The sequence below is a fragment of the Drosophila obscura genome, unplaced genomic scaffold, assembly GCF_018151105.1.
Source record: "Drosophila obscura isolate BZ-5 IFL unplaced genomic scaffold, ASM1815110v1 contig_192, whole genome shotgun sequence".
NCBI classification, from domain to species: domain Eukaryota; kingdom Metazoa; phylum Arthropoda; class Insecta; order Diptera; family Drosophilidae; genus Drosophila; species Drosophila obscura.
Genome location: NW_024542781.1, coordinates 755,059 through 782,587, shown reverse-complemented (window position 1 = coordinate 782,587; position 27,529 = coordinate 755,059). Strand labels below are relative to the sequence as shown.

Here is a 27,529-nt window from a genome sequence, read left to right as displayed (position 1 = left end):
ATGTTTATTTTTTGTTTTGTTTTCTACCATAAAATCCCTGTAGGTTCTTCTTAATGAGTGTCGTGTCGTGTCGTGTCATGTGGTATCGTATCGTATCGTGTGTGGAGTGTATGGTGTCTCGAAATAATGTTAAAATCAATTAATGCCTAGAGTAGGGTCTAGAGAGTGTAGAGCATGCTTTCGTTAAAATTCGACACGAAACAGCATCTGCCGACAGCTGTCAGTAAGGAGTACAGTAACCAGTCACCAGTGTTGTAAACCAGCGTTTAGTTTTTCGTTCAGTTTGTTTTTCTTGGTAAAGTAATTTGATTGTTTTAATGCTTAAATTCGTTCGAATTTAACTTTTGATATTACGACTAGTAAGTTTCATTCTTTTCTTTTGGTTTTCGGCGATTCTTAAGAGTAACAATCTGCTGGGGAATGCTTGGAAAGGGTTAGTAGTGTGGGGTTAAGCTTCGAGTAAGTGTGTGCTAAATGAAAAATAGAAAATGAAAGCGTAGAAAATGGCAATATTGTGTTATATATTTGTGAATACGTGTGTTTGTGTGCTGATCTTTTCGTTTTTGCTTTCTAATAGAAAAGTACAAAAAATGATTTAAATTAAAGCATTGTTAAGTACAATATGTATGTAAAGATTAGTGTGTGTTTTGTGGCTACATACGTGGTGTGTGTATAGGTATATGGATAATAAGTGGTTAACGCACTGGAGATCCTTTCTCAAAATACATGAAAAATAATGTAAGACATAGAGATAATAAGCTTATAGCGCCATGATATGCGGCGCTCTAAAACTGGAACAGCCAAAAAAGCCAAAAGCAGGATAATGATAAGTTCCCTTAAAACAAAGTTCAACAATCAATCAGGCATCGCGCGTAAATTTTTAACAAGGAGTTTGCGTGTTTCGTGTTGGTGCTTAAAACTAATCCGAAATAACAAAAAAAAAACTGAACAAAAATAATCTCGTGTATCAAAAAAAACTCAAAGGTGTAACAAAAATTCAATAAATGACAAAAATAGGAATAGGGTAGGCAAAAGGTAAATGAATTTACAATTTTTAAAAAGTTCTCCTAAAAATTGAAATTCCCTGATAGTTAAACGTTCAACGGACAGTCCATAAATATATCTAGTTATATGAAATATATATGTATGGGGCTTGGCTATGTAAAAAGAAACCACATAAAATTCCTCAATAATAGCGCAAAAAAAAATAAACAATAACAAAAATAGAGATTCTCCAATCTCGCGGGAGAGGGCGGCAAGCTAATGCTTATTCTCGATACAGCTTCCGCGATCTCTCTCTCTCTCTCTCTCGCTAGCTTAAAATTAGACAATTACAAAATATAGAATAGATTTAGAACAGCTTTCTTAGCCGAAAATAGTAACAATTATAGTGTTGTGGTTTGTTTGATGGTTGATGGGTAAATGAAATCGCTCATTTCATCGCTCAAGCATCGATTGATCCAAATGCTGTTTGATATGTAAGCATGATTATCAAAGAAATAGCACAAAAAGTAGTAGTAGAGTGTGTGTCAGTGTCTTGTTTTTGGGGAAGGGGAATGGTTTGGGTGTTCGAAGAGAGGGACACTAAGGGGCCTTAAGCCTTAAGAATTTAAGGGAAAATTCAACGCGTATAGTCGTATACTTCATACTTCGTACCGTTGTTCTATATATATATATATATCTATATACACATCAATAAAATTCTGTGTCTGTGTCGTTCACCATTATGTCTGGGAGTGCGCTCTTCGCTTGCGATCTACGTCCAACGCTGAATCGGAAGCACGTTAAAATGCGCTAGGATGTCTCTAGATCGCCTGGTGCTGTTGCTGCTGCTGGAGCTGCTGCTGCTGGAAGTTGTACAACGAAGTAGCCGTGGCATTGGCGGCGGCTCCAGCATTGCCAAGCAGCCCATAGCCTCCTCCTCCGGACTGCGAGTGCGACTGATGAAGATTGCCATTATGATTGATCTGATGATGCTTCTGCTGGGGCTGGTAGTTGTGGTGGCTCTGGCTGTGATGCTGCTGCTGCTGTTGCTGATGGTGGTGGTGCTGCTGTTGCTGCTGCATCTTGTGCTCCGCATTGCTGTTGCTGTGATTGGAGGAAGACAGCGAGACGGTCGACGAGGCGGGGCCAATGCCCACCAGAGCCTGCGACTTGGAGTTGCGCGTCAAGGGCTTATGGTTCTTCACAATGTCACAGCTGTGCTGCCATTGCCAGCAACTGCGGCAGAAGTAGCTGCAGAAAGGGACACCCTTTAGTGTGATTCAGAATACAATCTCCGAATGAAGCACTCACCGGAAACAGGAGAGCTCCCGACAATAGTAGGGGCCATGCTGCACGCCGCATATCGAGCACAGGGCATCCTCCAAGTACGGATCCACCTGCACCTTCTTGGTGAACTTCGTGGTGCGTATCTCGATGAAGGCGGCCGAAACGGCCTTCATGTACGAGCGAAAGTTGCTGAAAGTGACGCGTCCCGAACCAATCGGATACTTGTACTTGTCCGTGTCGATGCCCGCGTATAGCACCCCATCGAAGAGATCGTCCATGATTTTGCCCAGGCCCTCGGCCGTCAGTTTTCCATGTAAAGCTCCCACAAAGACGGTCTTTGTGGGGTCCAACTTCTGAGAACTGGAGCGCACAAAGTTCGAGTCGGCAATGATCCATGGAATGACTTCAACCTGCGAAACAGAAATTGAAGAGAGGGCATTCCAGCAGTGCCGGGGTGTCGGGGTATCTACTCACATCCTTGGACTTGATGCGACGCGATGAGATCTTAAAGTAGTAGTTGCTGCCGCTGTGCGCATCGTCCATTTGGACCACGCAGGCAGACAGCAGGGCCTTCACCTGTTTGTCCGACTCAAAGATGATGTAGACATAGCCCTTGGGCTGGGCAGCCTGCTGCTCCTTGCCCGGCCATTCCACTCTACACAAAAAAAAAGCACACACACAAATTAAGAGCCATTCGAAGGGGAATGGGAATGATCCTTACTTGATAGAACCGAATGGTTTGAATATCTGAATGAGCGATTGCTCACTGATGTCCCAGGGTATGCCGCCCAGGAAGACCTTCGGCGAATAGTTGAGCATTCGGTGCGAGCGTGGCGGCAGCTGTCCGCTCCAGGTGCAGGTGGCATCGCACAGGGCCGCAGAGCTCCTGTGGAACTTGGCCACGCGATCCAGATGCCCATCGTTGGTGCCGGCGCCGCCGTCCACCGTGAGGTTGGGCCCAAATCCATTCGCCGATCCCCCGAGATTCGTCAGACTGCTGGCTGCACTGGTCGCAGCGGGCATGTTGCCGGCATAGCTCTGCAACAGCTGATTGAGCAGCGGCATCTGCTGCGTTTGGGCCTGCAGCAGCTTCAGGGTGTTGATGCGCTGCAGATTCTGCAGCTTCGCCAGCTCCATGTCCACACTGGCAAAATTCTCCAGGCCGCACTGGCTGAGGTCACCGTTCAGGTCAAAGTTGTGCGGCCCTCCGTTGCCGGACAGCTGCTGCTCGTAGTTCCTGTTGAGGCTCGCGTACTGCTGCTGCAGCTGCTGCTGGACCTGCTGTTGCTGGTGGAGTTGCTGCTGCTGCTGCTGGTGGTGCTGCTGTTGCATGGATGCCAGTCGGTTGCTATTCACGGACAGTAGGTTCTGAAATAACAAAATAAATAAGAAGAGATTCGACTTTCTTTCGGAGAAGGGTAGAACCCACAATCATATCCAGTAGATTTGGTTCATTGATCGACTGGTTGCTGTTCTGGCTCTCGGGCGTGTTGGAGCGCGTGGAGGCATTCTGCAGGCTCAGTCCCAGGCCGCTGCTGGAAAAGCCCTGCGGCTCCTGGCGCTGCTGCTGGTAGAGCATGTTGATCGAGTCCATTGAGAGGCCATTGCCGCTGGAGGAGTTGCTGCTGTCACTGCAGGGGGTAGCATGAGGAATGAAATGTTAGATCCGGGCTATATTCGAGAATTAATATATATTGTAGAAGGCGGGTGCAGTTGTGGTGCAGTGCCGCTTACGAGTATAGCATTACCTGACCAGAGGTGAACTGTGAAAGGAGCGATTGTAAATAGATGAAGGCGTACTTGGCGATAAAGGTGCAGAGCAATCGAAGCTGATGTTTGTTCTTTGGAAAGCCTTAAGTGGGTTACTTTGTGCAACATTTTCAAACTATTGTTTAATTGTTTTTGTTTTTCGCCAATTCCACCCAACCATTCAGACATATAAAAAAGATAAAGAATATGGAAATCAAATAAATTAAAAAACGACGAAAGGAAACACGATAGTTCAACGGTCAAACGGTAAACAGTAAAAGGTTAAACGGTTATCTTCGTCTTAGATACGAAGCAGAAAATACCCTTGCAAGAGAGATAGCATTGATGACTTCTAATATTATCATTGATATACTGATATGCGGACACAAAGAGAGACCAGAGCTGTTAATGGAACTGTGGTCTGGAACCTCTGTCTAACGAGTGTATCCATGGAAGACATAGGATTTTATAGAACTGCCAATATCATATTATTTTATATATATCAATTTATAAAAATCGAAAATTCAAACATTTTCTGACAGAAATCTCTGATTTCCTAAGAAAATTCTTCCCTTCTTCCATTTAAAATTTAAATTTAAGATTTAAATTTTAAATCTTTATTTATGGCCAAATGAATGGCAAATTTGTAATGCTCTCTGCAAGGGTATTTAAGACAAGACATAGACGAACACACAGAAAGGGAGACAGAGAAATAGTTATAGCGGGGACACATAGATAGAGAGAGGGAGATATATATATATATGTATATAAAGAGTGGGGGAGGAAAGACAGACACAGAGGAGGGATGGGGGTATACAATATGTAGATACAAGCAAAAAAGTTACTAGAAATCGGTGCAAATTGAGTGCAATTATTAGAAAGAGGGTTCCCGAGCCTCCCAAAACAGAGAGAGAGAATACTCGCAAAAAGTTCAGGCATCAATCGAATCGATTCGTATGGAAACGGAATAACATTAGCCAAAGATTTACCTGAAAGTAGTCGAAATTGGACTTGGTGGTGCCTGGCGAGGCCGAGGATTGCGTGGAGCTGGGCGTCAGGGGGGAGTAGACAGCCGCATTGGCCGACAGTTGGACACCTACGCGTACGCCCACGCCCACACTCTCTCCACAGGCGGCGGCAACGGCAGCAGTAGCGGCGGAATTCAAACGATTCGTGCTGCCACCACTGCTGATGCCGTTGTCTCCGTTGCTTTGGTTCTGATTCTGTTTCTGATTACTAGCTTGGGCTGTGGCCAATCCTCCTCCGTCTACGGCTCCAGCTCCGGCTCTTGGTCCTGCAACCAATCCCATGCCAGCTCCAGCTCCCACTCCGTTTCCAGTTGCTGCAACTCCTCCTGCTCCTCCAGTTGTGGTGCTGCCGCACAGACCCAGCAGATCACTGAGTGTGATGGGATCTGAAAAGAAAAGAGAGAGTCGAGAATGTAGATGCAGAAGCAGAAGCAGAGGCAGCGGCAGTGTATGGTCAACAATTATCTACAAGTTTGCGCAGACCCTCGATAAATCAAAAACTATTGCCTCCTCAAGCACTTTGCAAATATTCAAAAACTGCTAATAAATTAAGCGTAAATATGTGTTGGCTCTCCTTCGATGTCTCGCTCGATGGCTGGGTCCGTCCTTTCATTTTTGGCCATTTTGGCAGGACCCCCGAAACTTACTGCAGTCCTTGCTATTTGTGTTGCTGCTGTCGTGGCTTTTGGAAGCCAAGTTCTGCTCTCCATCCCCGACAGCCATCATGCCAAGGTCCTCCTCAATGATGATGTTGTTGCTGTTGCCTCCAGTATTTCTGCTGCCTTGACTGCTGCTGCTGCTACTGCTGAGCATGTCACATTCCCCGGAACTGCTGCCGCTGCTACTGCTGTTGCTGGGACTGTCGCTGGGGCTATCGCTGGGGCTGTCGCTGGGAAAGCCTGCCTCCTCGCTGCTTGGTATAAAGTCTCCGACATCATCCACGACATCATCCACGAACGACGACTCATACGAGTGTTGGTTCAGCGTGGGCGCCTTCGATGGCTCCTTCCTGATGAACAGCTCCTCAATGCCACCCATATCTGGGACTACTCCCCGACGCGGACGGGAACACCGGGCACCGATTTTCAAAGTACTTCGATCGCCAAACCGCGATCTTTGTGACAGACTCAGACTAGTGTGTGTGTGTGGCACGGTACGTGTGCGTGTGCGTGTGGTGTGGGCACAGGAGAACAATTTTGTGGATTTTTTTATTTAAAATTTGTAGATGGCTACTTTAAAATTTATTTTCTGCGATTCCTCCGTTTTATTGGTGGAGCGTAAATTTGTAACCGAAATGTGAATGCGAATTTGACAAAAGGCAAAAACGACTTGCAAAACAAACAAATATATTCTTTACAACGATAATAACGATTGACTAAATAAATGTTGAAATGAAAAAATATTTTGTGTGTGTGCCGACTCCTAAAAGTAAAAAACGATTGAGCTCTCTTCTATATATCCCATATTGTTCATAATGTATATCGAAACGTCTAGTTCTGTCTGACTGACAGGAAAACGAAAGTTATAGGAGTTGCCTCCATATTCTCCATTTTCCATACATATAAATACAAAATAAAAACCATCCTTTATACATGGTGTTTGTACTCGTAAGAGAACATCTGTAATACAGACTCTAAGACTGTGTATATTTAATTTATGTAAAAGTATGCCACATTCAGATGAAAGGGTCCGTTGTGTGGATTTGATTGGTTCTTTCTTGTGTATGCAACAGGCAGGCAGATGGATGCTTCATTCGACGCATTTCGAAGCTGTCCTCAGACTACGGAGGTTTTTATAAAGTCCCTTCCCTGAGACTAAATCTTTCTCGATTGTTCTCAGTTTTCTACGATGCCTACGCAAAGGTGAGAGTTGCCTTTTCCTCTCTCCTTAATGAAGTTTGGAACATATGAGTGATAAGTTCGTGTTTTAAAACAATTCCATTGCTTAACAATTGTCCCTTTTTCTGCAAATATAATTATCATTTACAGTCCTGACATTTCTTTTCCTGCTAAGGAAAATGATTTGTTTGGAATTAGGTTCTTCCCAGGGTAGAAATCGTAGTCTATAGCTTGGAAATGGCACTGAAAACCCCAGAAGATATATATATCTATATACATGTAATAAAAAATGCCATATCGTACCGTTTATGAATGATATCAGTCCATCGTCGTTGCTGCGTCTGCCCAGCAGATCGTGTGGCTGTAGCTGCTGCTGCTGTTGTTGCTGCTTTTGTTGCTGCTGCTGCTGCTGTTGTTGCTGCTGTTTCTGGTGGTGTTGCAGTTGCAGCTGCTGCTGCTGTTGATGCTGCTGCTGTTGGTGGTGTTCGAGCAGAGAGTTGATCGTCGAGTGCTTCTGCAGCAGGTCCGCGGAAGAGGCGCCGCTCAAGGCCCGCATGTTGCCACTGCCACTAGTTCCAGAAGAGCAGTCGGGTGTGTCGTACTGGAAGGAGAAAAAAGCATTGAGACAGAGGCAGAGGCAACAGAAGGATGACATCGGAGCAAGAGATTTTCCAACTGTAATTGTAATAAAAACGGGCGCCAGTTGGAGAAACTTTTATTGTCTCTGTCGGGGCTTCGTCCTTGTGTGTGGGGGGTGGGGGGTTGCAGGTGCACACAACAGAAAGTGCCTCAGTGGCAGCCTTCCTGCTGCTGCAACTAATGAATCGTTTATCTTTTCCATTTCTTGCCACATGCCAGGGCCAGAGACAGAGCCAGAGCCACAACGAGAAGCATGCCGATGCGGATGCAACAACGTAGAAAGTTGGCAAGGCAACCGCAGGAGGAGAGCCACAAGACAGACAGACAGAAGGGAAGGGGGGGTGACAGGACAGACAACCAGGCAACCAAAGCTGAGTGCTGGCCTCTCCTGCTCCTCGACAGAAGAGCACCTCTCGAGCGCCTGGGCGCAATTAAAAGCGCATCAAGTGTCAGTGGAGCACACTTAAAAATGCCAAATTAGTGCAAATATTGTTATCAGGCACTCGCCAAACAATTTAGCGCAAAATGGCGTACAACTCATTACCGTCCGACGACCAACGACCGAGGGGGGATTAATGCGGCAAACGGAACACGGAATCGAAGGCAAAGCAAAGGACGAAGGACAAGCAACAGAATCCTGATGAACGCCAGCCAGGATGAGCTGCCAAAGTGCGGATAGGGGGGGTAAAAGCAAAGCAAAGCCAAGCCAAGCCAAGGCAACAAGTAACCATAATGGTAAACCATGAGTAGGAGGGAGAGGAAGAAGGAGTCGTGCTCCAGTCACCTATCAAAGGGTTCCGGGGCTAGCTAACAGCTGGAGGATTAAGGTATGCCGCAAGTAGGTGTTTGTGGAAGATGCTGGTGCGAGGATTGACAGATTGATGGAAACCGAATGATTCGTTTAATGGAGCTTCTATCATTCAACATTGGAGGCTAGCTTTTAGCATCTACTGGAAAATATTTTAGAGCAAATTCCGGCATGCTAGTACCGTAAAAATTACGGAAATAATATTACTGGAATATGGAGGAGCTGTGTCTTGTTAGCTATGGTAACTCCCAGATATATTCACACAAAAGAAAAATATATTTTAATTAACTTTTAAGGAACCCGTCGAACCATTCATTCTGTTCTTTCACCCTCCAGTAGAGTGGAAATGAAGCGATTTCCCTGTCCTACATGTGAACTCCTGTTAAAGATCTCTCCCCCCTCTCCCTCTCTCCTCTCTAACGCACTGCTCTTCCTGACAGCAAAAAACTTGCTCTTGTGTGGCAAGTTCTGAATGAGGAGAATGAGGAGGAAACAGAGAAGCAGCGACAGGCGGCGGGCGGCTGGCGATGGCTTCCTCCTTAGTTTTTGTCAAGTTGTCACAACTACTACGTTAAGTACAAAACTTGCCATGGATTTAAAAATTGAATGACAACTTGATGAAGGTACGTGGCAAAGTCGGAAATGGCACGAACATCCATCGCACACCACACGCACGGCAATCATCCGCCGCCTACACTTCCCCTTCCTCTTCGTTTTGGGTGTGGCAGGGAGGAGGCAGCATTGCCGGACAACTCTTCTTTCCCCTCCCCCTCGACCACTCTCTCTATCTTTCACTTTTTGAGAGGCGGCAGGCATTGTGGCCTGTTGACACATACATATGCCACAGTGCCACACACAGAGCGTGTGTGGGTGAATGGGCGTAGGATTTCAGACTTTGTTTCCAACCGACATACGTCACATCCTCCCACACAGACACAGACACAGACACAGGACACTGCCGCACTGCCACACAGATAGCAAGCACACTTGCAACTTGTGGCAGGCAATAAAAAAACAAAAAACAAAAAAAACACCAAACAGAAGAAGAGACTAGAAGCGGCGTCAATGAATGCAAATTACAAATAGTCTTGAAGCTATTTTGTAATGCCGAGGCCGCGCATCCCACATCGCACATTCCACACCCGCCACATCCGCATTCACATCCGTGTCCGCATCCGCATCCGCATCTGACGTACAAAAGACGCCCAAGATGCTAAAAGCTTTCGCTGTCGGAAATGCCAGCCAAAAAGAGTCAAGAAATGCATGAAGGATGTGGCATTTGGCCACGAACTTGGGATGCTCTTTTGGGCAGAGATTTTCGAATGATTTCAGGTTCCTAATTTTGTAAATTAGCAAGAAGAATGGCTTAAATTTCCAGCAATTAAATTAAATTAAATTAAAAATATATTTAAAAACTTGTCTTAGAGCTCTTTTGCTCTTCCAGATTTCGGTCTGGAAAACTGGAACATTTTGGAAGAAAATGGTGGTTGAAAAAAGGAGTCTACTTTGAAAATTCCTTCATCAAAAATATGTCCAAAGAAACTCCAAGGAAAGAAAATATTTCCCCATAAAATATCTTCAAAAAATTGGAAATAAAAGTCAGTTTTGACATGAACTTCCTTTGCCCCTAGAGTACCCCCAGGTACCTTTTGGGGAGATCTCTTTCCAAAAAGTAACATCTCCATCAAGCAGCAAGCATCGCCTGTCACTGTCCCCTGCATTCCCCGCTGCTCCTCCATTTTTCCACAGAAACGAGCGCAGAATAAAGGGAGGCCCATAAACAACGAAATTGAATACGACAAAAAATCTTAACCACCCGTTGACGCATAGATAACACCCTTGGCCTATTGACTGGCGGCCAGGGCTATGGCGGGAGAACCGCCCTGAAGCTGTCCTATTCTTCATGGGGGCATCCACTCCCCCCAGCCCTCGACAACACTCTGCATCCCACCCATTTCCATTTGGTCGTCGCACTATCGAGAGACTCTGACTGTGACGACTACTGGTCTCTTAGTCGCAAGATTTCTACTTCTCCTGCTGCTATTGCCGCTGCTCCTTCTACTACTTCGACTACTGCATCAGCATCAGCGTCTCGTTTCGTCTCTCGTCTTTTGTCGTCGAGGATTTACAAAATTTGATTCAATGGCATTGCTCCTCGTTGCTGCTGCTGCTGCCCCATTCCTAATTCCTATCCCTGGCACATGCTCTATCCTTTGGCTGCCATTCCATGGCCTGCCAGCTGATTGCTACATGAAGATATTCCGAATCTCTTGCTCTCTTTCTCTGCCACTGGATGCCGACCAGTCCCAGTCCCTGTTCCTGTTCCTGGCCAAGTATCCAAAGATCCACCACCACCCATAACTCAGTAGTTATTTATCCAAAGTCCATTTGACTTTGCCTTTTGTGCATTTGCTTGTCGACGGGCAGGCAGGCAGTCAAGGGACCCCTGCTCCTACTCAATGGATGGACATTTTCTTTGCCCTTTTCTTGCATTTTCTTACATTTTTTTTTTGGCAAGCGATTTGCCTGGATATTCTCATGTCCTGCCACACAAACACACAGGCCAGGCGGCCCCTCTGTCCACTGGAAAATTACAAGTTTCTGCTTCCAAAAGTCATACAAATTATGATGTTTGCATCGCTTGCAACACTTATTAGATACGAGTATGTTGCCACTGCCACTGGCTACTGCCACACATTGCTTCTGCTGGCTACTGGCCACTGCGTCCTGCTCCTTCTGGTTATGGCCCAAAGGGTTTCGGCATTAAAATTTGATGGCATGTAGTGATAAGCGTTCAATAACGATGTTGTCCTTGTCGTCGCCAGCCCCAGCCCCATCCCCTTACCCTCCCCCACCCTATTGGAAGCTGCATTCCCACTGTGGCACTCCATTCGATTGGGGTTCCTCCCCCTTCCCACCGTCCAGAGAAGAGAGAGAGAGCGAGAGGTTAATGCACAGTTGTAATTTTTTTTATGGACGATTACATGTTGTCAAGGAGTCAGCAGGACGGACAGCAGTGGGGAGTGTAGCGGTGTGTGGTTGTGGTGCCCCATAAAGGATAAGAGTTATGGCCGAATGCATTTGAATTTGCCAGCGGTAATAGAGTGTTTGCATATTACTACGTGTTCCAAAGATTGGGGAGAGCAGAGCACTGTTTAAATCCCCCGGCAATCCCTTGATGTCCGCACTCTTTCTGAAGGAGAAAATGTTATGGATATTCAATCCTTCAACTTGGGAAATTTACGAGTAATTGCATAGGAATCCAACTCCCACCAAAATGCTTTATTCTTATCGAGGGACTCACTTCTGATCTATAAATATTTCCTATCGCTGAGAACGTCATTCGAACCATAATCTCTTTTGGTGTGCGGATGTCACAGACCGAATTCCAACTGAGAATTGGTTATTCTTTATTTCAGAGTAACTTCCACCAACGGAGTGCAGGAGTCCAGGAGATCAAGAGTATATTTATTTCCCTACAAATGTTTGAAAATCTTTCTTCTTATGATCTCACTTGATTTTGAGAGCAGATTCCCTGATTTTATAGACCTTTTCGCTTTCTTATTGTCAATCAAAACAGTCCTTAAACAAACGTTTCCTCTCGGAATCTTCTTGGAGCATAAAAAAAGACCTTAAGTATATTTTTCCCCCAGGAATCTGTTGGCTGACTCGTGGAAGAAAAAGGCGCCGCATTTAATGTTTTATAAATTAAAAAGCATTCAACGAAAGGAGCCAAAGGCAGGCAGGCAGGCAGAGAGAGAGGCTGTGGCTGCGGCCGTAGGCGACAGTGGATTCGATTCGATAAGATGCAAATGCCTGCAGGACACAGGCATCCTGGATACTGGCTGTGGGTGTGGCGTAGGGACGGGTCTAATGCAGTGGCACGTAATTGCTGCTGCGCCTACGAGTGTATGCAACACAGTAAGGAGTGGAGTAGGAGGAGGTTCCATCTGCTGTTAGTAGTGCTACTCCTCCTTACTCATTCTCCTTCTCTCCCCTTCACGTTGTTCTCCTTCTGTCTCCTGTGTTCTGTGTTGGTGTGCATTTCATTAAATGCCAATGCCTGGGCAAATTAAATTGAGTTGCATGCTGCATGGCTGCATGGCTGGCTGTATGTCTGTTCGAATGCTGAATGTTGAATGTCATTTCATCAGCGCACAAGTTGATTTCTGCTTTGACACCATGTGTCGCTCCCAATACAGATACAGATCCACATCCAGATATACATATGTAGGGGGGGATATAGGGGGTATGCATATCCTTCTATTTTGCAAGTGCATTTCTGTGCGTATTGTTATGTCCAATATGTGTACATGAAAACAAGACATTTAATGCCGTTTCTGGATCAAAACTCAACTATCAACAAAGTGCAGAAGGAGACGAAGGAAGGAAGGCACAGAGACATCTTCGGGAGGAGGCTCTCTCTTCGCCAGATTCCCTATTGCCGCCCATCCATTTAATAATAACAATATCGTAATTCAGGCAAGTCACTGACAGGAGCAGCAAGGCAGCACGAGCACGAGGGAGGAGTAGGAGCGTTTACATGGGGCGTAAACCATGGCATCCTTCAGCACCTACTCCCCCACCAACAATCTGCTTGCTGCATGCCACTGCTACGGCTGGTGCTGCCCTCCTCTACTAGGGACAAACAAACGATGAGAGGCGTAGCGACATTTCAGTTTCAACGGCAACATTTCCGATTCTCAGGGCTTTTGTTGCTGCTGCTGTTATTGTTTCTCCCTTCAGAGAGAGCCAGAAAAGGACATGGAGACAAAGAGAGAGAGAGAGAGAGAGAGAGAGGAGTCTCCAGGGGCGGCAGAAATAGGCGTGGAGCGAGGGGCCAAGCAGCCGTCAACAGGCATTCAATATGCGAGAGGGCGAGAGGCAGTGCCGGGGAGTGCGGGTGCTAAGTGGAAATAAAACACGCGCTTTTTCCGCACTGTATTATCTCTGCTTTTGGATCTCTCGGATCCTCTCATGCCACACCCTGCTCCATCCTCCCCTCTGGTGGCACCACGGAACGCAGCGTATGATGCACTTTTTTTAGGCTGCGAAAAGGCACAAGTTTTTTGTTGCAGGCCTATTCTGACAAGAGAAACAAAACCAAGTCGCACTGCTGTCAAAGGAATCGAATGTGCGATGCTCTGGTGGGGCAAGGAAGAGGCCTGGCAGAGATCCTCGAATCGAGTTAAAGGAAAAGTCAAAAACTGTCAAAAGTGTTGGGTGGCACATGAAACGTTTATGGAGAACCGCTTTAATGAATGACAGCGAAACGATGCTGAAAACTATGCTATACTTTAAGGTGGAAGGAAATTTTGAATGGAAATGAAGGAATCGCAGGATGATAAACGTTAATTGGGGAGAGCTTTCTACTCCTAAAACAGTGGAATCAAAGAACCCAATTAGAAAACAGATGAGAACAACGTGCTATCAACAGAAAACGGCAGTAAATAAATATAACTTTCAGAGTAGGTCGAGAATAAGATAGTCTGTGTCTTGGAACCGAATTTACAGAGACAGCTCATTAGTGGGTGATAATTACGTATCTTTACTTTCTAATACCCCAAGCGGCATCTTCTACTCGGAATTAATTTTTGACCGGTTTAAGAGCTATTTTCCACTACGATAGTTCATGCTTCATGTTGAATGCTTCAACTCAGGCTATAGCTATTTGCAATCACCTCTCCCATAACTGATAGTTACCAATTTAAGCTTAAAGATCTTCCCCGCATGTCACATATCCCACACTCAATGCATCTACCCTGATAACTGGATGGAACACTGAGGAGCATCCACTGTGTGGAGCAGGCACTCCCCCTGTACAGAATATATAAAAAAAGAGAGGCTGGTATAAAAAAAAAAAATAACACAAGAGGCGACTCCAACAGGGTGCTGGCCTTTTGTGGTTGTCTTTTGTAGTTGTTTCTGTTTCCCCTTGTTCCTGCCACTCCCCCCCTCATTGCTGACTGCTCTCCTCTTATTTTCTTTTGCCGCATTTTTGTGCGCTTTTAATGATAACGCAACAGCATTGTATATGTAGATGCCTCGACACCGTGTACCATCCTGCTGCTGTTGCTGCTGCTGCTATTGCTGCTCCTCTCTCTCATCATTCGCTCAACCACAGGAGAAAGAGGAGTAGCAGGAGCAGTAGCAGGAGCAGGAGGAGACCTGCTGCCACGCATGCCACAGTCAATGCATTAAATGCTAGTTGAGTGTAGAGTGTGCCACGCCGACTATACACGACGACCAAGTCTGGCCAAGTAAATTCAATTGAATTTTGCACTCGTTTTCTCTGTTTTCTGTTTTTCCGTTGTGTTTTTTTCCGCTTTGCCATTTTCCTTTCTGTTATTTTTTAAATGCCAGAGGCTCATGTTGCACTGGGGCTACGCCCTAATACGGCGGCGGCACCCCACGCACTCATCCTGCAACCTGCAACCAGCAACCAGCAAACAGCAACCAGCCCATCCCCACAGGCAGTGCAACAAAACGCATCCCATCCCCTTCTGCCCCTCATTTCTGATATTTCCTTATAGTTATTTGTGTTGTTGGTAGGCGAGTATTATCCTTCAGGCGGCGGGCGTGTGATTTGCTCGGTATCGACATTTTAATGATGTGCCTGGGGGCCCCGTGGGCCGCCGACGCTGCCGCCGCCGCATTGTTGAATCCTTGGATTCTTGGATGGTTGCAAGACGACGACCGACGCCTTGTACTTTTGGCATTTGCGCGAAATGTCGAGACATTCCAATAGAGAGACAGAGAAAGAGATGCGACGGTTGGTGGTGCTCCTGCTCCTGCTTCTGCTGCTGCTGGTGGACATATCCTAAGCTGTCAGCCAACCAGCAAGAGAGGCAGAGGCGCAGAGGCAGTCCGCATTCGGCAGACACCCCCGCGGCATATACTTAAGGATACATAACCAACTGTAAATGCCGTCCAGCATTTGTGTCCTGCAGCAGTCCTTCTACCCACCAAAACACAATGATATTTCCTTCATTCATTCTCAGCTACAGCTTCAGAGCTTCATCTCACTTCAGTGGCCGACCCTCCGTCCGTCCGTTCATCCGTCCTTCCTCCATTCTTCTGTTCCGGGTTCGCCGTTTCGTTTCTGGGGGACTTGGGGGGTCTCTTCTGTGTTCGATTTGAATAATGCCAATGATTTGCCTCCTGACTGTTGAAAATCAAATTTCAGATGGCTATTAGCATCCTCCCATTTGCACAAGAGTCAATTTGAGTCCTTTCTTATTTTTTTTTTTTTGGGTTTTTATTTTGGTTTTACCTCAAGCTAACATTAGTGGATGATATTTATTGGGTTTTTGGGTTTTTTGTGTATTGTGTTGCAGATTCTTCTAGCCATGTTTTGATTAAGGCAACTTGCTAATGCTCCCAACAGTGGAGCCAATACCAATGGTTCCAATGACAAATCCACCGAAAACACGACTGCCAACGAACGTAGCCCTTAGATGATTAGTTTAGACACATTCCCGCCACTTGCCGGACGCGGTGTCATCCGTATGGTGCATCGATGTGTGAGGATGCAAAAGAAAATAAACATTTGGATCTTTCCGAATTCCAACTGATGACATTGCCAGACGCTGTCTACCATTTGATGCGTAACACAGTGTTGCAGACTTGCAACCTGAGCGGCAATGATCTCAAGTCTATCACACGGAAGGAATAATATACAAACGATCAGCTTGGATCAGCGGAATATTAGTAAATACATAAATACTTACGTATTTAAATAAAAATTGAGTGCTGAGTATTTTGTTGACGATGTACTGCGAGCGACAGCGGTGTGGCTAGTGTATTTTCGAAATGGGTCTCGTTTGTTGTAATGACAAACACTTCCAGGCACATGAAATCACTCTTAGATATAGATTCTAGAAGGTTGTACATTGGTCTGCCAGCAAGACAGGATTAATGGCCAAGAATAGCCCCAGAGAAGAGCCAGCATTCGGGGTATTCGTTGTACAAATGTCCCAATGGACCCATTCGATACGAATGCGAATGGGAATGCTGTTAATGGAACTGTGGAACTCACAAAGATCCGAAGATAAATGATCTCCTTGACCATTACAGCGATTAAGTGCGGATCAAAAGCGTAACTATATCGAATAAATATTTTCTCTTAGATCTCTTCCTGCCATTGTACTCGACTTGAAGACCCAACACTGAACTCTAACCCAAAGTTCTGATTGAGTGCAGTCCTTGGAGGTCCAAACGGAGAAATACAATAAAAGAAAATGAAATATGAAACGATGTCATAGCAGGGGGTATTTTTGTGGGGGGGTCGTCGTCGTATGCAGAGCAGGACATGCAGGACACATGTCGCAGCACACATCCCACAGCGCATCGAAATGGCAAATAAAATGCTCAACATTTTTCTTATGACCGACAAATTTTCCGCTTTGCCACCAGATTTCCCCATTCCCCACAGGAAGACAGACACCATTATTTATAGGCATTTTAAACAGCGGGGAAAAGTCAATGAATGCAAAAAAAATATAAATAATACAGATATATATCTCTGTAGAGGGATGGAGGGAGGGATAGGGGGTAGATAGAGAGGGGAGAAGCGCATTAAGCTGTAGGGCAGTACAGGGCACGGCAGGGCAGGAAGTAGACGCATTTTAGACATTATAGAGTACCAGGACCATATAAATATGGATGGATGTAAACCCCCCATCCGCAGTCGCAACCCCACTCACCACTCCCCATTTTTCCCACCCTCAAGAGGATAGACGTCTGCTTACACGACGAAATTGACATTTTGCATTTAGTTATTCAGTTCCCTGTGTCTATTTTGATTTTTTGCATTTATTTTTTTTGCCTTGCCTTTGCTTCGCTTTGCTTTTTGCATTTTTTGTTGCCATCTGCCACACAATAAAATGAGTAGAAAAATTGCATAATAACCCCTTTGAAATCGTCGGATTATCCTTAAATATTTGTGTAAACATTGTAACAAATGCGCAGCGCCATTGTCATGGATGCAGGATGATGGGATGGCACAACAGTGCAAACCCAAGAGCACATACCCCATTCTGCCTTGGTGGTGGAATGGTGGAAGGTTCTTCTTCCATCGTCAAATGCCTGAATGATGAGCAATAGACGATGGGCTCGGCCCGGCCCAGGCATGTCACAGTCGACAATGAGGCAACTTTCAGCCCATCCGCTTTGACAGACAGGGAAGACTCGGAGACGAGACGACACGAAAGATGGTGGAAGGAGGCGGAAGGACGTGGCAAGGATACAAACGGAGAGACGCCGACGCATGCAACAATGGTTGGAAGTGCCCCAACCATCGGAAGTAGATGGAGCAGGCTGGGAGCATCCTGGGAGCCGTCTTAAAAAACCTGTCACACATATTGACAGTCGCTTTAGGATCGTTTAAATCTAGTCGAGGGTCGTTGGTGTTTGTTGGTTGCCGGGTAGGATGCGTGGGGTTAACATGTGGTGCGTTCATCGAGTCAAGTGTGGGGGGCATACATTTATTGTAATGATTACGGGCAAATGTACACATGTGTGCGCCGTGTCCCTCAGTTGAGGAGGCTTCACTGGAGGCGAAGGGCAACCACCGGATCTGACATAATTTTGATTTGAATTTATTTCCGACTGGAATATAATTAATTTGTTGAAGGATAAATACAAGATTTTGAGAGGCATGCCAATCACGAGAATAATACCACCAGTCATGGTTCCAAAAGATTTATACGGCTCAGACGAGTGCGTTCATATATTTACATTCCACATCCTAAAGTGTCAGTTCTCGTTCGAGCGTTTTTATACCGCCTGAAATTCTTCACTTTTCCGTCCGAAATGTAATTTTGTAAATCCAATACATCCCAATGTTCCAGTTGCAGTTCCCATTCTTTAAGTCTACAATCTTTTCCGTCCCTAAAGTCCCTAAATTCCAATTGGCTGCCATCAACAGTCAAGCATGGTTCAAGCAGGGTATCTCTGGGGAACGCTTTAATCTTCTTACATGTAATTCTGGACACAATGGGAAAAAATCACAGAAAAAGTACCGACACCGCAAAGCTCCTTATAAACATTGTTAAAAAAAAACCAATAGAACATACAATATTTCCAGAACGTTTTCAATTTGCATCATTCATTCGATTGGTTAAGCAGTGCAAGCATTGCTTGAAAGCAGTAGTATGCTTGCCCTGCTTCGTTCCCATTTCTGCTGTTTTTCTTCTGGCCTTTACACACTCTCACTCTCTCTCTCTCTATATTCGTGAGTGAGTGTATTAATCGAATCAGGGCTCATTTAAGTGAATTAAAAAACATATAAAGGCGCCGGAAATTAAATCACGCAACTATTTTGCGCAACAAAGAGTACAATTAAACGGCTGCTCCTGCCCTGCTATCGTCTGTGTGTTTGTGTGTACTCCAAGGACCAAGGACGAAGCAAAAGCGCTGCAGTAGAGTAGTCAGCGTCTGTCTGCTGTTGGAGGAACAAAACGCCACAAGTTTAATCGAATTTACCTACTCATAATGTGCAACAGACAACGACCACGACCCCCCTCCCCAGCGAATAGGCTGTATAAGCCAGGGAGAGAGAGAGGAGAGTGCACTCTCACAAGTCCTTCTTGTACGTACAAGTTGGGCACTAATCTTATTAGGATCATCCAGCAGGCAGGCAGGCACATACACACCACTAAAAGTCCCAATTGTATAGGTGAGATAAGCCCCAAAGCACAACACAGCACCAGTCCAGACCAGACCAAACCACAGCTGATACACAGTTACTCTCTCTGTCTCTGTCTCTATCTTTCTCTTTGGTTCGACTCCAATTCCGACTCCGAAGTCACGAATCGTACGTGAGCGTTTCAATTACCGCCCGTAAAGGAGGAGTGCGAATGGGTTTTATTATTATTTACATACCTGTTGCAGCAGGGGCATTGTTTTGAATAAAAATTCCAATTTCCACACTTGTGTTCGTGTCCTCCCTCGTTCGTGTTCGGGTGGGTTCGTCTACTCTGCTCGGCTTTTGGCTGCCGGATGGCACTGACAAAGCGGCAAAAACAGATGTCACCACTTCCGTGTCTGCTCTGTGCTGTCTCTCCTCCTTTTCCTGCTCCCCCACTCCTCCTTTTTGGGGTCCAACTCGAGTCCAGGCCGCAAGCAAGCCAGCCGACGGCGTTTCCTTTTATAGCTCCAACTATTTGTTCACACTCTCGCGCAATCCGCTCTCCCAATCACTGCCCAAATGCGCTCTCAATTGCTCAATTGTTGAAGCTGCGCAGGCAAAGCTTCGGTTGGATTCCGACTCTTTGGGGTTGGATTTGGTTGGGTTCGACCGCCTCAGGCAATGTAATGTTGGGCTCGACACTTGACTCTGCTGGGGCCAGACACTGAAGACGGAAGACACGCAGGACACACACAAGACAGTAGACAGCTGGCAGATGTGGCCGGTTTCAGCAGAAGCAGCAGCAGCCAACAGTCATCGATTCATTATGCCTTCTCGTCAATAGATGCCAAATTTCAAATTGCTGCCGAAGAGTAGTGCTGAAAGAGCGTACAAAGTATAGGAAAATGTATTTTACATAATCTGGAATAAGTAATGGGAGTTTAAGTCTTCCTCTTCCTCTATTGTTGCATGGTAAATGATATCACAGGGAGGGCGGGGAGGTACGTTCACCGTTCATTGATCATGGGCGTATGGGAGGGGATGCTTTCATCACTAAACTAATCCCTGACATTCCCCTTTGTAGTTACCGTTAACCCATCCATCGCTCATCGCTTATCTTAAAACGTTTTCTCTGATGCAAATCACTCGAGTAAAAAGCACACGCGGACGGACGCTCCCTGCCCCCCTCACTAAAATGGGGACCCACTGAGCGTTAAATGTCGTTAATCGATCAAGGCGTAACCCAATGCCCATGCCCATGGCCACAACATAACTGTAATTAACCAATTTAAAAGTGCTTTCAAGCGAGAGGAAGAGAGAGTACGGAGAGTGAGGCTTTAGCCCTTTCATAATTCTGTCCCTTCACTGTCATTATATTCCAATTCCTTTTTATAGCTCCAATAAGAACAACTATCAAGTGGCCGGAAAGGGCCTAAAAGGGAGCGACACGCCTACTGCGAGTGCGAACGAGTGTAAACCTTTTGGCTAGGAACCGGAAGCTGTGTGTTGAGCGAAGCTATTATTAGAGCCATAAATCAGCATGAAATGAGCAGAAAGCCGCACTGACTGCACGGGCACACAATGAGCGGCGAGCGCCATTCTTGGAGTTTGAGCCTAGCCTTGCCATGCCCTGCCCTCTCTCTATCTCGCTCTTACCCACTCTCTCACACTCCTCTCAGCCATGGACAGTGGGCAGAGGAGAGAGATGACGTGAGCCATGTAAGGCGTTTGATGGTCAAACGAAACAACAGTAAAAAAAAAACACGCACAATGAAAGAAGAGCACAAAACTAAAACGTAGAGCAAAAAGGGAGTTGGGAAACACAGTTTTTTTTCTTACAATCTTTCATACACACACACACGCACATACTTTTACTGTTCTTTTATGAAATTTACAAAAATTTGTTGTGCCGGCTTTCAATGCAATATATTGTACCTATGCACATGCTACATACCCAGCGTAGAGACTCCGTTTCCCGTCTATTTCCCAGTGTTGAGGCCGACACGCGCCGCGTGCATAAAATTTGGCAAATTTAATTTTAATTTTGCATTGAGTCGGCTGCTATTCTGTTGTCGTCGTCCTCCTCCGTGCGTGGTGCCAAGCACATTGCACACACACTCACACACACGCGCAACCGTTACTCTGCCACTACAACTACAACTTCTGATTTGCACGCCTTTTGCTACTACGCTACTTTTGGTGCGTTGTTGTTGTTGTTTGAAGAGTAGTTTTCGCCGTCCCGTCTTTTTACACACGCTTCAAAATACACACACCGAGTCCCCCATACACATTTCTCGCATTGAACAATTATTTTGATTATTAAATCTGCTGAGCTGACAATGGAAGAAGGGGAAGAAGTTTAGTAATCTGCCGCCGCCTTTGGCAAAAAGCTTCTTTTACTTTGTTTTCTTGTGCCTCTCTTCTTGTCGGCTGTTTTTGCTGTTCCGGGCCGAACTGCAGGGAACAGAACCTAACGGAGCAATGAGCAATGTGAAATGAAGTCCCCAAATGTGAAGCCCCAACAACGAAGGGCGCAAGGAGGACTTATATACGACGAGAAACAGAGAGCAGAAGAGTGCATACAACCGCGCGTTTGCTATCGATATCAGAACAGCCGCCATGATACAGAATAGTCGTTTACACTGCATGACGCAGGTTATTGCTGATATAACACCATTATGGAAAACGTTAAAATTTATTTACTATATATTTTAGCCACTTCTTTGCAGATTTTGTTGGAGTTCGTCCTCATACCATAAAAATATAATTGTTTTAGGATTATAAATGAAGGTATACCTTTTCCTTCACTATGCTTGCGTCTGCCAGTGTAAACAGCGTTGTGTGATGGGACGTTTTTCTTACTGTCTGGTGCGATGTGCAAACAGCTGTTTCGAACAGCGCTGCCAGATCAGTCCGTTTTGTGGCTGGCATTTTGCAAATTAAAACAATTTTATTTCGACAGAGAAAACTCCGCTTTTGATTAAACAAAATGCCTGGGGAGAATGAAACCAGCACCGCGGACACGACCAACGACCACATTGACCTGTCCATCTACCGCCGGCTGGTCAAGCAGTTCATAGAGATGGTAAATGCGCGCCGCACAGACGCCGGCAAAGAAATGTGTAAATTTATTCCAATTTTCCAATTTTCATTCTAGCGTCGCTATGGCACCGCCTTGTTTTGGGCCGAAAAGGTGGCCGTGCTGAGCGGCCAGGAGCCGCGCGATGTTTACTACCAGGCGCAGTGCATGTATCTGCTGGGAGAGTTCCACCGCGCGGCCCATACCATTCGCCACCACAAACTAGAGAAGAACTCTCTGCCGTGCTTCAACCTGCTGCTGGAGAGCCTGTACGCGGCCAAGGAGTACAACGAGGCGGATGCCATGATCCAGACAGTAGAGGTGGAGATGATGACCACCTCGGTGATCAACCAGCCCGTGGATCCCGGCAGCGGCTGCTACATCGAGAGCAACAGCGTCTTTGGGGGCGAGGAGAACAGCCGCAACGAGCTGTTGGCCTCCATTTTCCTGGTGAAGGGAAAGGTGTACGAGGCGCTGGACAACCGCGGCACAGCCATGGATTTCTATGTGCAGGCGCTGCACAAATCCATCTACTGCTTTGAGGCCCTGGAAGCCCTCGTGCAGCATGAAATGCTGATGGCTTGGGAGGGTGAGTAGTAGCAGATATCTCTCTGCACGCAGCACCTCTGTATTTGGTTCCATCTTCCGTCCAGAGTTCGAGCTAATGCATCACCTGCCGCTGGCCCAACAGTCCAGCGAAGCGGATGCCAAATTCATCTTGAAATTGTATGAATCGCGCCTGAAAAAGTACTACGAGTTGATTTCTGCACGAAATGGCGAGGAGATCTCGCCGATTGTCAATCCGGATGTGCTCAAGTTCATCAAGGAGTTCACGGCTCGCGTGCAGCAGACCTGCTCCTCAGAGTCGCAGATGCCGAGGGTTAGCGCCTTGAAGGTGCCCCTGACGCCGAGTCAATTCGTGTCGCCAGCACAAAAGTGAGTGCCAGGCCAATACCTCCGCTTTGGAGCATTCTGTAAAATTAGTTCTCGCCTTCTTAGAGTTTTGGAAGACCTGAAGGCTCCTTCGTTCTCCCTGCAGACGAGCCTGTCGCGTGCTTCTTCCCTCATTGATGCCACACATCGATCCATCTTCGATGCTTCCAGTCGCCGACGTTCGCGGGACCTCGAGGCAGACACTTTGGTGCCTCTGGGCGAATGCCTCACGCGCGTTCAGCGCAGTACTGACCTGATGGCCGCCGAGGCGGAAAAATGCTTCTACGACTGCGACTACAAGCAATGCGTGAAGATCCTAAATGAGTGAGTGCTGGAGATCATCCATTGACACACACATCTAAATCCACATATCTGTATCCCCGTAGCCTCCTGAAGATCGATCCCTTCCACAACATTGCTCTGACCATACAGATCGCCTGCCTGGTGGAGAATGGGGACTTTAATCGCCTGTTCTATGTGGCCCACAAGCTGGTGGATCGCTATCCGGACAAGGCTATCTCCTGGTATGCCGTGGGCTGCTATTACGATATGATAGGCAAGAGCGATCCAGCACGTCGCTATCTTTCGAAGGCCACCGCTCTGGATCGGCTGTACGGACCGGCGTGGCTGGCCTACGGCCACTCCTTTGCCAACGAGAACGAGCACGAGCAGGCGATGGCCGCCTACTTCAAGGCCACACAACTGATGCGCGGCTGCCACCTGCCGCTCCTCTACATCGGCGTGGAGTGTGGCCTCACCAAGAACCTTGAGCTGGCCGAAAAGTTCTTCATGCAGGCCATGAACATTGCCCCACTGGATGTGTATGTGCTGCACGAGCTGGGTCTGATCAAATACGAGTACGAGTACGGTGGGGCAGCCACCATCTTCCAGTGCACCGTGGACATTGTGAAGCAGCGGGCGAAGGCCAACAACGAGGAGATATCCGCCCGCTGGGAGCCGCTCTTCATCAATTTGGGCCACTCGTTGCGCAAAATTCACAAGTACGAGGATGCCCTCTACAATTTCCAATATGTAAGTGCTCCGAGAGGGATTTATTCTAGCTCTAATCTGTGGTCCCCTTCTAGGCTCTCCTGCTGAAGCCGCAGAGTGCCACCACGTACACTTCCATTGGCTTTATCCATGCCCTTTTGGGTGATCTGGACTCGGCCATTGAGTCCTTCCACAAGAGTCTGTCGCTCAATCGCGACTGCATTGTCACCTCCACCATTCTGAAGTCCTGCATCGAGGATCTGATGGACGATGCCACCACCATCGATGATATATGCAGCGCCGCCCTGCGCGATGTGGCCAAGAACATTACGGCCAACAGTCGGCGGGTCCTCAATTCGGATAAATTCAATGGCATGAAGTTGAAGTTCGACGAGGAGGAGGAGTTTGCCAACTCCAATTCCGACTCGAATATGGTGGTGGAAATGAGCTTCGATACCTAATTCCCCACCTCAATGGCAGCCCAGCCCATCCGTTGATAGATCGATAGTTGCTGCTGCCGCGCTTGTGCGTGTGTTCCATGCACTTGAACTTAATTTCTTGCCTACGGCACACACAGATGTTCGTTCTTCTACGATCTATTAATGAGGCAGAGGTAGTGGCAGTGGCAGTGGCAGACGCAGAGGCTTGGGATTTCTCCAGTCAGTGATGTTTTTCCCCCGCATTTCCATTTGAAGTCGCCGACACCGCCGTCATGCGTTGTGCCAACATTTGTGAATATCATTTAGTCGTTTAGTATTTAAGAGTGCGAATAAGTCTCATTTCAGAACATACTCGTATTAGTGCCCATTAAGGGCTGGTCTCCAAGCTCTACTTATTATTCTGTAATTATACATTATAATTGTAACTAAATTTTTTTAGAAAGAAAACTTTGCTATGTGTTAGAAGAATTTTTTTTTTAAGTTAAAAAGTGAAGAAATTATGGACAAATTTTTGTTACTTTCATCTTGCGTGTCCATCAATCGAATCAGAACTTAACAAAACATTCATCTTAGTGATTATCTAATCAGTTTTGGCACCAAAGAACTTTCAATTTGAGGTTTCTGTGACATTTTGAGTTCATTTTTCTATTTAAGAAGTAAAAGAACTCCGATATTAAATGTGTGTGAATCAAAAAATGATAAGCACTTTTATCTGAAGATATCCCTAAGGCTTCACCTATCGGCTTTTGGTTTCATTTTACCCAATCGTTTTGTCAATTCAAAAAGTTAAGAAGTGTGGGTTTCAAAAAATGAATTGAATTTCTATCTTTGAGGCTTTTTTAGTTGATCGAAACTAATTTTGTAAGCTTCCCTTTATAGATTTTCTATCCAGAATTAAACTTCTTTTAATTTTAAAACTTCTCCAATTGCTTTGTCATCATTTTGAAGGTTTTTTATTCAGTTTTTTTTAAGCTATTTTTGGATTGAAACATACTACCCCTCTAGTATTCTTGAGGCTGTACCAATCGGTTATTGGTTTTATTTTCTTAAAGTACTCCCATCATGGATCATTGGCAAGTCCCAGACCTAAACGTACTATAATCTTGTGTCTTCCCTAATCGTTCATAGACAGACCTCTCCCCCAATGCCATTCGTCTGGCAGTCGAGCGCGTGTTAGAACCTCCTTGAGAATGAATTATTTAAGAGTTCCCTATTATAATGTTCCACTCTAAATCACAGCCAAAATATTCCGGAACGGAATATCATCCATAAAGCTAAGAGGTCGCCGGTGCCGTGCCGTAAGATAATGCTCTTATCGGTTATCGTTTGGGGGCGGCACAAAATCACGAATTAAGTGTCATTAAACTTAACTTTTGGATATGCAAACAAACTACTGATACACTTTATGGCAATAGCTGGAGGAGAACAGAACTGAACGGAGGAGCGACACCACAACCCACAGCCAAATATTTGCAGAGCTATACAGCCATAAAGCGTGTGACAAAACCAGAGACGATGACGATTGCTACGACTGGGAGTACGAGAACGACGACTACGAGACCCGTGAAGGTCTATGGGGAAAACATGTTTATGCATATGAAAGTCGCCGGCCGCCGCGTCCGATAAAGAGTTGGGGGGGGGCCCCCGAGATTATGCTCTGGCCGTCGGGGGATATATAAGCCCGATCGCAGACAGAACTTAAACACAGTCCAACGACGCCTTCCAAGCAGCAAAAACACAAGCAACCAAAACCAAAACCCAATCCGAAACCATGAATAGAGTGATTCTACTGCTAGCTTTGGGTCTGGCCATCTGCCAGGCGGTGCCTCTGGCAGTGTCCTACGACGATGAGGATGACACGGAGGTGGTGGAGCTGCCGGGAAATGGAATTGAGGAGGAGGCACCACCCGTCCTGGGCAAGGACATCATCGATCTGACGCCCCTGGGCGCATCGCTGTACGGGAAACCAGACCAGGAGCTGACTGCTAAACTAGTGGGCAACTTCAGTGCGGAATCCGATCAGGTGAATCCCGAGGAGCTGGGCAGCTACCTGGAGGGCGACATGCTCGTGCCACAGACGGATCTGGATCTGATCATGAAGAACGGCCTGCCCACCCAGTCCTCACGCTGGCCCCGTGGCGTGGTGCCCTACGAGATCCGCGGCAACTTCAATGCCCGCGACAGGACCACCATCGAGAACGCCATTGCAGAGTACCACCGCCGCACCTGCATCCGCTTCGTGCAGCGCAGCTCCCAGCGCGACTACATCTCCATTGTGAGCGGCAGCTCCGGCTGCTGGTCGTCCGTGGGCCGCGTCGGCGGCAAGCAGGAGGTGAATCTCCAGAGTCCTGGATGCCTCAGCCGCCCCGGCACGGCCATGCACGAGCTGATGCACGCCTTGGGCTTCCTGCACGAACAGAACCGCATGGAACGCGATGGCTACGTGGCCATCCAGTACGGCAATGTGCAGTCGTCGGCGATGAACAACTTCGAGAAGGCCGCCCTCACCGAGGCTTTTGGCGTGCCCTACGACTATGGCAGTGTGATGCACTACTCGAAGAACGCCTTCTCCATCAATGGACAGCCCACCATTGTGCCGATGGTAAGTGCTGAGGGATGATACTGGTACCCTTCCCTCTCATGACTGACATCGCCCCATATCCTTCTATCCCACAGCAAGCCAAGGGTGCCGATCAAATGGGCCAGCGCAATGGCTTCTCCGACCTGGACATACAGAAGCTCAACCGCATGTACGATTGTGGATCGGTGGGTGCTGGTCCCTCCTTCCCAACCTCGAATATCCCTTCTACCGGTGCTGCGTCTGCACCTGCTCCCGCTGCTGGCAGCGGAAATCCAATTGTGGACAGCTTTCTTGGTGGCCTCATCAGCGGCTTGGGTCTCGGAGAGGAGGAGGAGGAGCAGAAGCAGGCATCCACCCAGAAGTAGGACAAATGATCCAAGAACCAATGAACCAAAAGAATCTACTAGCTCTAACGAATCATCAACGCTCGAAACTATTTAATACATCCCCCACATACCCCAAAAGCATCAATGAATCTATCTAGCTAATAGCTATACATTTTTAGCTGATATTTAGTCTTAAAATAATTTAATAAACTGTTAA

The 27,529-nt window shown here is 46.6% G+C and overlaps 3 protein-coding genes across 4 annotated transcripts; 2 read left to right on the top strand and 1 right to left on the bottom strand.

The window, feature by feature from the left end:
• Positions 1 to 481: 481 nt before the first annotated feature.
• Positions 482 to 21,300, bottom strand: LOC111073014. Of its 2 annotated transcripts, XM_022365129.2 has the most exons (10): positions 20,918 to 21,300; positions 19,218 to 19,841; positions 7,190 to 7,487; positions 5,010 to 5,434; positions 4,020 to 4,156; positions 3,701 to 3,902; positions 2,993 to 3,639; positions 2,746 to 2,926; positions 2,296 to 2,681; positions 482 to 2,235 (listed from the first exon to the last, which is right to left on the bottom strand). In XM_022365129.2, the coding sequence occupies exons 2-10, from the start codon at positions 19,233 to 19,235 to the stop codon at positions 1,806 to 1,808; spliced, it is 2,724 nt and encodes a 907-aa protein (XP_022220821.2). In that variant the 5' UTR covers positions 19,236 to 19,841; positions 20,918 to 21,300; the 3' UTR covers positions 482 to 1,805. The 2 variants fall into 2 exon arrangements, with proteins under 2 accessions (XP_022220821.2, XP_022220820.2); XM_022365128.2 differs by lacking the exons at positions 7,190 to 7,487; positions 19,218 to 19,841; positions 20,918 to 21,300 and adding an exon at positions 5,696 to 6,493.
• Positions 21,301 to 21,859: 559 nt separating this feature from the next.
• On the top strand, positions 21,860 to 24,851 carry LOC111073016 (cell division cycle protein 16 homolog). The gene is made up of 6 exons (XM_022365131.2): positions 21,860 to 22,048; positions 22,121 to 22,631; positions 22,696 to 22,978; positions 23,042 to 23,299; positions 23,362 to 24,007; positions 24,061 to 24,851. Exons 1-6 carry the CDS (start codon positions 21,953 to 21,955, stop codon positions 24,424 to 24,426), a joined length of 2,160 nt encoding a protein of 719 aa, XP_022220823.2. The 5' UTR covers positions 21,860 to 21,952; the 3' UTR covers positions 24,427 to 24,851.
• A 1,272-nt stretch (positions 24,852 to 26,123) lies between these two features.
• On the top strand, positions 26,124 to 27,431 carry LOC111072999 (low choriolytic enzyme). Its single transcript, XM_022365104.2, has 2 exons — positions 26,124 to 27,007; positions 27,082 to 27,431. The coding sequence occupies exons 1-2, from the start codon at positions 26,177 to 26,179 to the stop codon at positions 27,349 to 27,351; spliced, it is 1,101 nt and encodes a 366-aa protein (XP_022220796.2). The 5' UTR covers positions 26,124 to 26,176; the 3' UTR covers positions 27,352 to 27,431.
• Positions 27,432 to 27,529: the final 98 nt, after the last annotated feature.

Coding starts and splice junctions, on each gene's coding strand:
- LOC111073014 (XM_022365128.2), bottom strand. CDS start 6,086: ATGGGTGGCATTGAGGAGCTGTTCATCAGGAAGGAGCCATCGAAGGCG. Junction 3,903..4,019: donor CACAGTTCACCTCTGGTCAG/GTAATGCTATAC, acceptor TACCCCCTGCAG/TGACAGCAGCAACTCCTCCA. Junction 2,682..2,745: donor GTCGCATCAAGTCCAAGGAT/GTGAGTAGATAC, acceptor TCTGTTTCGCAG/GTTGAAGTCATTCCATGGAT.
- LOC111073016 (XM_022365131.2), top strand. CDS start 21,953: ATGCCTGGGGAGAATGAAACCAGCACCGCGGACACGACCAACGACCAC. Junction 22,049..22,120: donor TCAAGCAGTTCATAGAGATG/GTAAATGCGCGC, acceptor TTTTCATTCTAG/CGTCGCTATGGCACCGCCTT. Junction 24,008..24,060: donor CCCTCTACAATTTCCAATAT/GTAAGTGCTCCG, acceptor GTCCCCTTCTAG/GCTCTCCTGCTGAAGCCGCA.
- LOC111072999 (XM_022365104.2), top strand. CDS start 26,177: ATGAATAGAGTGATTCTACTGCTAGCTTTGGGTCTGGCCATCTGCCAG. Junction 27,008..27,081: donor AGCCCACCATTGTGCCGATG/GTAAGTGCTGAG, acceptor TCTATCCCACAG/CAAGCCAAGGGTGCCGATCA.